The 9,546-nt window shown below is 52.3% G+C and overlaps 1 protein-coding gene across 1 annotated transcript in view; it reads right to left on the bottom strand.

Annotated features, from left to right (window-relative positions):
* Positions 1 to 938: 938 nt before the first annotated feature.
* The window catches only part of mad1l1 (mitotic arrest deficient 1 like 1), a 90,449-nt gene continuing 81,841 nt past the window's right edge, over positions 939 to 9,546 (bottom strand). Inside the window, exons 17-18 of the mRNA XM_052511180.1 lie at positions 1,991 to 2,043; positions 939 to 1,172 (exon numbers count right to left, since the gene is read on the bottom strand). Coding sequence (XP_052367140.1) covers positions 939 to 1,172; positions 1,991 to 2,043 — 287 coding nt within the window. The remainder of the gene's footprint in view (positions 1,173 to 1,990; positions 2,044 to 9,546) is intronic.

The raw sequence follows: 9,546 nt of genomic DNA, 5'->3' as shown, positions 1-9,546 counted from the left end.
ATCCCTCCATCGCTCCTTTCATCCCTCCATCGCTCCTTTCATCCCTCCATCTCTCCTTTCATCCCCCCATCGCTCCTTTCATCCCCCCATCGCTCCTTTCATCCCTCCATCGCTCCTTTCATCCCCCCGTCTCTCCTTTCATCTCTCCATCTCTCCTTTCATCCCTCTGTCTCTCCTTTCATCCCCCATCTCTCCTTTCATCCCTCCATCTCTCCTTTCATCCCTCCATCTCTCCTTTCATCCCCCATCTCTCCTTTCATCCCCCATCTCTCCTTTCATCCCTCCATCTCTCCTTTCATCCCTCCATCTCTCCTTTCATCCCTCCATCTCTCCTTTCATCCCCCATCTCTCCTTTCATCCCCCCGTCTCTCCTTTCATCCCCCCGTCTCTCCTTTCATCCCCCATCTCTCCTTTCATCCCTCCATCTCTCCTTTCATCCCCCCGTCTCTCCTTTCATCCCCCATCTCTCCTTTCATCCCTCCATCTCTCCTTTCATCCCTCCGTCTCTCCTTTCATCCCTCCGTCTCTCCTTTCATCCCTCCGTCTCTCCTTTCATCCCTCCATCTCTCCTTTCATCCCTCCATCTCTCCTTTCATCCCTCCATCTCTCCTTTCATCCCCCATCTCTCCTTTCATCCCCCCATCTCTCCTTTCATCCCCCATCTCTCCTTTCATCCCCCCAGTCTCTCCTTTCATCCCCCCGTCTCTCCTTTCATCCCCCGTCTCTCCTTTCATCCCCCCGTCTCTCCTTTCATCCCCCCATCTCTCCTTTCATCCCTCCGTCTCTCCTTTCATCCCTCCTTTCATCCCCCCATCTCTCCTTTCATCCCTCCATCTCTCCTTTCATCCCTCCATCTCTCCTTTCATCCCTCCATCTCTCCTTTCATCCCCCATCTCTCCTTTCATCCCTCCATCTCTCCTTTCACCCCATCTCTCCATTCATCCCAACACTCTAACCGCTTGGTCACCTTGTCGGTTCGGTGATTGGTTACTGGCCCAACACTCTAACCGTCTGGTCACCTTGTGTGTTTGTACCTTAAACAGTAGAGAGTCGTCCATATGTTCAGCGTAGACAGAGGTCAGCCTGTACTGGTTCTCAGTAGTGATGTCTATCTGATAGCCGGTCAGAACATAACACACCGTCCTGAACTCCTGAATCTTCCTCTGGAACACCTGGCAACAACACAGATACAACACTGGTTCACAATAGTCTCTCACTCACTCACACACTCCGTCACTCACTCACACTCTCCGTCACTCACTCACACTCTCCGTCACTCACTCACACTCTCCGTCACTCACTCACTCACACTCTCCGTCACCCACTCACTCACACTCTCCGTCACCCACTCACTCACACTCTCCGTCACCCACTCACTCACACTCTCCGTCACCCACTCACTCTCACACTGTCACTCTCACTCACAGAGAGAGATGAGGTAGAGGAGAGAGAGAGAGATGAGGTAGAGGAGAGAGAGAGAGAGATGAGGTAGAGGAGAGAGAGAGAGATGAGGTAGAGGAGGTAGAGGAGAGAGAGAGATGAGGTAGAGGAGAGAGAGATGAGGTAGAGGAGAGAGAGATGAGGTAGAGGAGAGAGAGATGAGGTAGAGGAGAGAGAGATGAGGTAGAGGAGAGAGAGGGATGAGGTAGAGGAGAGAGGGGGATGAGGTAGAGGAGAGAGGGGGATGAGGTAGAGGAGAGAGGGGGATGAGGTAGAGGAGAGAGGGATGAGGTAGAGGAGAGAGGGATGAGGTAGAGGAGAGAGGGATGAGGTAGAGGAGAGAGGGATGAGGTAGAGGAGAGAGGGATGAGGTAGAGGAGAGAGGGATGAGGTAGAGGAGAGAGGGATGAGGTAGAGGAGAGAGAGATGAGGTAGAGGAGAGAGGGATGAGTTAGGAGAGAGGGATGAGGTAGAGGAGAGGAATAAGATGTGTAGGAGGAAGAAAGGGGATAAAACATGTTTATTGTCTATGTAATACAACATTCCACACCTCCTTCAACCGCTGGTTCTTCAGTTCAGCTGTTTCCATCTGTTTACGCAGATCTACAACACAGAACAGTCGTGTTAAGCCACATGTAGAACACAGAACAGTCCCTTAACGTTAAACAGAGTCACTATGCAGTGACTAGGAGAGAGGAGACAAGAAGATCTAAAACATAGAGGAGAGAGGAGGTGGAGAGAAGAGGTGGAGAGGATAGAAGAGGTGGAGAGAAGAGGTGGAGAGGATAGAAGAGGGAGAGAAGAGGTGGAGAGGATAGAAGAGGTGGAGAGAAAAGGTGGAGAGGATAGAAGAGGTGGAGAGAAGAGAAGAGGTGGAGAGAAGAGAGAAGAGGTGGAGAGAAGAGAAAAGAGGTGGAGAGAAGAGAAAAGAGGTGGAGAGGAGAGAAGAGGTGGATGGAAGAGAAGAGGTGGAGAGAAGAGGTGGAGAGAAGAGAAAAGAGGTGGAGAGGAGAGAAGAGGTGGAGAGAAGAGGTGGAGAGAAGAGAAAAGAGGTGGAGAGAAGAGAAAAGAGGTGGAGGGGAGAGAAAAGAGGTGGAGAGAAGAGGTGGAGAGGAGAGAAGAGAAGAGGTGGAGAGAAGAGGTGGAGAGGAGAGAAGAGGTGGATGGAAGAGAAGAGGTGGAGAGAAGAGGTGGAGAGAAGAGGTGGAGAGAAGAGAAGAGGTGGAGAGAAGAGGTGGAGAGAAGAGGTGGAGAGAAGAGGTGGAGAGGAGAGAAGAGGTGGAGAGAAGAGGTGGAGAGAAGAGAAGAGGTGGAGAGGAGAGAAGAGGTGGAGAGGAGAGAAGAGGTGGAGAGGAGAGAAGAGGTGGAGAGGAGAGAAGAGGTGGAGAGGAAAGAAGAGGTGGAGAGGAGAGAAGAGGTGGAGAGAAGAGGTGGAGAGAAGAGAAGAGGTGGAGAGGAGAGAAGAGGTGGAGAGGAGAGAAGAGGTGAAGAGAAGAGAAGAGGTGAAGAGAAGAGAAGAGGTGGAGAGGAGAGAAGAGGTGGAGAGGAGAGAAAAGAGGTGGAGAGAAGAGGTGGAGAGGAGAGAAGAGAAGAGGTGGAGAGAAGAGGTGGAGAGGAGAGAAGAGGTGGATGGAAGAGAAGAGGTGGAGAGAAGAGGTGGAGAGAAGAGGTGGAGAGAAGAGGTGGAGAGGAGAGGTGGAGAGGAGAGGTGGAGAGGAGAGGTGGAGAGAAGAGGTGGAGAGAAGAGGTGGAGAGAAGAGGTGGAGAGGAGAGAAGAGGTGGAGAGAAGAGGTGGAGAGAAGAGGTGGAGAGAAGAGGTGGAGAGGAAAGAAGAGGTGGAGAGGAGAGAAGAGGTGGAGAGAAGAGGTGGAGAGGAGAGAAGAGGTGGAGAGGAGAGAAGAGGTGGAGAGGAGAGAAGAGGTGGAGAGAAGAGAAGAGGTGGAGAGAAGAGAAGAGGTGGAGAGAAGAGAAAAGAGGTGGAGAGGAGAGAAGAGGTGGAGAGAAGAGAAAAGAGGTGGAGAGGAGAAAAGAGGTGGAGAGGAGAGAAGAGGTGGAGAGAAGAGGTGGAGAGAAGAGAAAAGAGGTGGAGAGAAGAGAGAAGAGGTGGAGAGGAGAGAAAAGAGGTGGAGAGAAGAGGTGGAGAGGAGAGAAGAGAAGAGGTGGAGAGAAGAGGTGGAGAGGAGAGAAGAGGTGGATGGAAGAGAAGAGGTGGAGAGAGAAGAGGTGGAGAGAAGAGGTGGAGAGAAGAGGTGGAGAGAAGAGGTGGAGAAGAGAAGAGGTGGAGAGAAGAGAAGAGGTGGAGAGAAGAGAAGAGGTGGAGAGAAGAGGTGGAGAGAAGAGGTGGAGAGAAGAGGTGGAGAGAAGAGGTGGAGAGAAGAGGTGGAGAGAAGAGGTGGAGAGGAGAGGAGAGGTGGAGAGGAGAGGTGGAGAGAAGAGGTGGAGAGAAGAGGTGGAGAGAAGAGGTGGAGAGGAAAGAAGAGGTGGAGAGGAGAGAAGAGGTGGGGAGAAGAGGTGGAGAGAAGAGAAGAGGTGGAGAGGAGAGAAGAGGTGGAGAGGAGAGAAGAGGTGGAGAGAAGAGAAGAGGTGGAGAGAAGAGGTGGAGAGGAGAGAAGAGGTGGAGAGGAGAGAAGAGGTGGAGAGGAGAGAAGAGGTGGAGAGGAGAGAAGAGGTGGAGAGGAGAGGTGGAGAGAAGAGGTGGAGAGGAGAGAAGAGGTGGAGAGGAGAGAAGAGGTGGAGAGAAGAGGTGGAGAGAAGAGAAGAGGTGGAGAGAAGAGAAAAGTGGTGGAGAGGAGAGAAGAGGTGGAGAGAAGAGGTGGAGAGAAGAGGTGGAGAGAAGAGGTGGAGAGAAGAGGTGGAGAGAAGAGAAAAGAGGTGGAGGGGAGAGAAAAGAGGTGGAGAGAAGAGGTGGAGAGGAGAGAAAAGAGGTGGAGAGAAGAGGTGGAGAGGAGAGAAGAGGTGGAGAGAAGAGGTGGAGAGGAGACAAGAGGTGGAGAGAAGAGGTGGAGAGAAGAGAAAAGAGGTGGAGAGAAGAGAAAAGAGGTGGAGAGAAGAGGTGGAGAGGAGAGAAAAGAGGTGGAGAGAAGAAAAGAGGTGGAGAGGAGAGAAGAGGTGGAGAGGAGAGAAGAGGTGGAGAGGAGAGAAGAGGTGGAGAGGAGAGAAGAGGTGAAGAGAAGAGGTGGAGAGAAGAGGTGGAGAGGAGAGAAGAGGTGGAGAGGAGAGAAAAGAGGTGGAGAGAAGAGGTGGAGAGGAGAGAAGAGGTGGAGAGAAGAGGTGGAGAGGAGAGAAGAGGTGGATGGAAGAGAAGAGGTGGAGAGAAGAGGTGGAGAGAAGAGGTGGAGAGAAGAGGTGGAGAGAAGAGGTGGAGAGAAGAGGTGGAGAGGAGAGGTGGAGAGGAGAGGTGGAGAGGAGAGGTGGAGAGAAGAGGTGGAGAGAAGAGGTGGAGAGAAGAGGTGGAGAGAAGAGGTGGAGAGAAGAGGTGGAGAGAAGAGGTGGAGAGGAAAGAAGAGGTGGAGAGGAGAGAAGAGGTGGAGAGGAAAGAAGAGGTGGAGAGGAGAGAAGAGGTGGAGAGAAGAGGTGGAGAGAAGAGAAGAGGTGGAGAGGAGAGAAGAGGTGGAGAGGAGAGAAGAGGTGAAGAGAAGAGAAGAGGTGGAGAGAAGAGGTGGAGAGGAGAGAAGAGGTGGAGAGGAGAGAAGAGGTGGAGAGGAGAGAAGAGGTGGAGAGGAGAGAAGAGGTGGAGAGAAGAGAAGAGGTGGAGAGAAGAGAAGAGGTGGAGAGAAGAGAAAAGAGGTGGAGAGGAGAGAAGAGGTGGAGAGAAGAGAAAAGAGGTGGAGAGAAGAGAAAAGAGGTGGAGAGGAGAGAAGAGGTGGAGAGAAGAGGTGGAGAGAAGAGGTGGAGAGAAGAGAAAAGAGGTGGAGAGAAGAGAGAAGAGGTGGAGAGGAGAGAAGAGAAGAGGTGGAGAGAAGAGGTGGAGAGGAGAGAAGAGGTGGATGGAAGAGAAGAGGTGGAGAGAAGAGGTGGAGAGAAGAGGTGGAGAGAAGAGAAGAGGTGGAGAGGAGAGGTGGAGAGAAGAGGTGGAGAGAAGAGGTGGAGAGGAGAGAAGAGGTGGAGAGGAGAGAAGAGGTGGAGAGGAGAGAAGAGGTGAAGAGAAGAGGTGGAGAGAAGAGGTGGAGAGGAGAGAAGAGGTGGAGAGGAGAGAAAAGAGGTGGAGAGAAGAGGTGGAGAGGAGAGAAGAGGTGGAGAGAAGAGGTGGAGAGGAGAGAAGAGGTGGATGGAAGAGAAGAGGTGGAGAGAAGAGGTGGAGAGAAGAGGTGGAGAGAAGAGGTGGAGAGAAGAGGTGGAGAGAAGAGGTGGAGAGGAGAGGTGGAGAGGAGAGGTGGAGAGGAGAGGTGGAGAGAAGAGGTGGAGAGAAGAGGTGGAGAGAAGAGGTGGAGAGAAGAGGTGGAGAGAAGAGGTGGAGAGGAGAGAAGAGGTGGAGAGAAGAGGTGGAGAGAAGAGGTGGAGAGGAAAGAAGAGGTGGAGAGGAGAGAAGAGGTGGAGAGAAGAGGTGGAGAGAAGAGAAGAGGTGGAGAGGAGAGAAGAGGTGGAGAGGAGAGAAGAGGTGAAGAGAAGAGAAGAGGTGGAGAGAAGAGGTGGAGAGGAGAGAAGAGGTGGAGAGGAGAGAAGAGGTGGAGAGGAGAGAAGAGGTGGAGAGGAGAGAAGAGGTGGAGAGAAGAGAAGAGGTGGAGAGAAGAGAAGAGGTGGAGAGAAGAGAAAAGAGGTGGAGAGGAGAGAAGAGGTGGAGAGAAGAGAAAAGAGGTGGAGAGAAGAGAAAAGAGGTGGAGAGGAGAGAAGAGGTGGAGAGAAGAGGTGGAGAGAAGAGGTGGAGAGAAGAGAAAAGAGGTGGAGAGAAGAGAGAAGAGGTGGAGAGGAGAGAAGAGAAGAGGTGGAGAGAAGAGGTGGAGAGGAGAGAAGAGGTGGATGGAAGAGAAGAGGTGGAGAGAAGAGGTGGAGAGAAGAGGTGGAGAGAAGAGGTGGAGAGAAGAGAAGAGGTGGAGAGGAGAGGTGGAGAGAAGAGGTGGAGAGAAGAGGTGGAGAGAAGAGGTGGAGAGAAGAGGTGGAGAGGAGAGGAGAAGAGAAAAGAGGTGGAGAGAAGAGAAAAGAGGTGGAGGGGAGAGAAAAGAGGTGGAGAGAAGAGGTGGAGAGGAGAGAAAAGAGGTGGAGAGAAGAGGTGGAGAGGAGAGAAGAGAAGAGGTGGAGAGAAGAGGTGGAGAGGAGACAAGAGGTGGAGAGAAGAGGTGGAGAGAAGAGGTGGAGAGAAGAGAAAAGAGGTGGAGAGAAGAGAAAAGAGGTGGAGGGGAGAGAAAAGAGGTGGAGAGAAGAGGTGGAGAGGAGAGAAAAGAGGTGGAGAGAAGAGGTGGAGAGGAGAGAAGAAAAGAGGTGGAGAGAAGAGGTGGAAGAAGAGAAGAGGTGGAGAGAAGAGGTGGAGAGAAGAGGTGGAGAGAAGAGAAGAGGTGGAGAGAAGAGGTGGAGAGGAGAGGTGGAGAGAAGAGGTGGAGAGAAGAGGTGGAGAGAAGAGGTGGAGAGAAGAGGTGGAGAGAAGAGGTGGAGAGAAGAGGTGGAGAGAAGAGGTGGAGAGGAGAGAAGAGGTGGAGAGAAGAGGTGGAGAGAAGAGGTGGAGAGGAGAGAAGAGGTGGAGAGGAAAGAAGAGGTGGAGAGGAGAGAAGAGGTGGAGAGGAGAGAAGAGGTGGAGAGAAGAGGTGGAGAGGAGACAAGAGGTGGAGAGAAGAGAAAAGAGGTGGAGAGAAGAGAAAAGAGGTGGAGGGGAGAGAAAAGAGGTGGAGAGAAGAGAAAAGAGGTGGAGAGGAGAGAAGAGGTGGATGGAAGAGAAGAGGCGGAGAGAAGAGGTGGAGAGAAGAGAAAAGAGGTGGAGAGAAGAGAAAAGAGGTGGAGAGGAGAGAAGAGGTGGAGAGAAGAGGTGGAGAGAAGAGGTGGAGAGAAGAGAAAAGAGGTGGAGAGAAGAGAGAAGAGGTGGAGAGGAGAGAAAAGAGGTGGAGAGGAGAGAAGAGAAGAGGTGGAGAGGAGAGAAGAGGTGGATGGAAGAGAAGAGGTGGAGAGGAGAGAAGAGGTGGATGGAAGAGAAGAGGTGGAGAGAAGAGGTGGAGAGAAGAGGTGGAGAGAAGAGGTGGAGAGAAGAGGTGGAGAGAAGAGGTGGAGAGAAGAGGTGGAGAGAAGAGGTGGAGAGAAGAGGTGGAGAGGAGAGGAGAAGAGAAAAGAGGTGGAGAGAAGAGAAAAGAGGTGGAGGGGAGAAAAGAGGTGGAGAGAAGAGGTGGAGAGGAGAGAAAAGAGGTGGAGAGAAGAGGTGGAGAGGAGAGAAGAGAAGAGGTGGAGAGAAGAGGTGGAGAGGAGACAAGAGGTGGAGAGAAGAGGTGGAGAGAAGAGGTGGAGAGAAGAGAAAAGAGGTGGAGAGAAGAGAGAAGAGGTGGAGAGGAGAGGAGAAGAGAAAAGAGGTGGAGAGAAGAGAAAAGAGGTGGAGGGGAGAGAAAAGAGGTGGAGAGAAGAGGTGGAGAGGAGAGAAGAGGTGGAGAGAAGAGAAGAGAAGAGGTGGAGAGAAGAGGTGGAGAGAAGAGGTGGAGAGGAGAGAAGAGGTGGAGAGGAGAGAAGAGGTGGAGAGGAGAGAAGAGGTGGAGAGGAGAGAAGAGGTGGAGAGGAGAGAAGAGGTGGAGAGAAGAGGAGGAGAGGAGAGGAGAGGTGGAGAGGAGAGAAGAGGTGGAGAGGAGAGAAGAGGTGGAGAGAAGAGAAGAGGTGGAGAGAAGAGGTGGAGAGGAGAGAAGAGGTGGAGAGGAGAGAAGAGGTGGAGAGAAGAGAAGAGGTGGAGAGAAGAGAAGAGGTGGAGAGAAGAGGTGGAGAGAAGAGAAGAGGTGGAGAGAAGAGAAAAGAGGTGGAGAGAAGAGAAAAGAGGTGGAGGGGAGAGAAAAGAGGTGGAGAGAAGAGGTGGAGAGGAGAGAAAAGAGGTGGAGAGAAGAGGTGGAGAGGAGAGAAGAGAAGAGGTGGAGAGAAGAGGTGGAGAGGAGAGAAGAGGTGGAAGAAGAGAAGAGGTGGAGAGAAGAGGTGGAGAGAAGAGAAGAGGTGGAGAGAAGAGGTGGAGAGGAGAGGTGGAGAGAAGAGGTGGAGAGAAGAGGTGGAGAGAAGAGGTGGAGAGGAGAGAAGAGGTGGAGAGAAGAGGTGGAGAGAAGAGGTGGAGAGGAGAGAAGAGGTGGAGAGGAAAGAAGAGGTGGAGAGGAGAGAAGAGGTGGAGAGGAGAGAAAAGTGGTGGAGAGGAGAGAAGAGGTGGAGAGAAGAGGTGGAGAGAAGAGGTGGAGAGAAGAGGTGGAGAGAAGAGGTGGAGAGGAGAGAAGAGGTGGAGAGGAGAGAAGAGGTGGAGAGAAGAGGTGGAGAGAAGAGAAGAGGTGGAGAGAAGAGAAAAGTGGTGGAGAGGAGAGAAGAGGTGGAGAGAAGAGGTGGAGAGAAGAGGTGGAGAGAAGAGAAAAGAGGTGGAGGGGAGAGAAAAAAGAGGTGGAGAGAAGAGGTGGAGAGGAGAGAAAAGAGGTGGAGAGAAGAGGTGGAGAGAGGAGAGAAGAGGTGGAGAGAAGAGGTGGAGAGGAGACAAGAGGTGGAGAGAAGAGGTGGAGAGAAGAGGTGGAGAGAAGAGAAAAGAGGTGGAGAGAAGAGAAAAGAGGTGGAGGGGAGAGAAAAGAGGTGGAGAGAAGAGGTGGAGAGGAGAGAAAAGAGGTGGAGAGAAGAAAAGAGGTGGAGAGGAGAGAAGAGGTGGAGAGGAGAGAAGAGGTGGAGAGAAGAGGTGGAGAGAAGAGGTGGAGAGGAGAGAAGAGGTGGAGAGAAGAGGTGGAGAGGAGACAAGAGGTGGAGAGAAGAGGTGGAGAGAAGAGGTGGAGAGAAGAGAAAAGAGGTGGAGAGAAGAGAAAAGAGGTGGAGGGGAGAGAAAAGAGGTGGAGAGAAGAGGTGGAGAGGAGAGAAAAGAGGTGGAGAGAAGAAAAGAGGTGGAGAGGAGAGAAGAGGTGGAGAGGAGAGAAGAGGTGGAGAGGAGAGAAGAGGTGGAGAGGAGAGAAGAGGTGAAGAGAAGAGGTGGAGAGA

Source organism: Oncorhynchus keta, unplaced genomic scaffold (assembly GCF_023373465.1).
Source record: "Oncorhynchus keta strain PuntledgeMale-10-30-2019 unplaced genomic scaffold, Oket_V2 Un_contig_6399_pilon_pilon, whole genome shotgun sequence".
Classification (NCBI taxonomy): Eukaryota; Metazoa; Chordata; class Actinopteri; order Salmoniformes; family Salmonidae; genus Oncorhynchus; species Oncorhynchus keta.
Note: the sequence above shows the minus strand (reverse complement) of the source record. Positions and strands in the feature narration are given on the sequence as shown.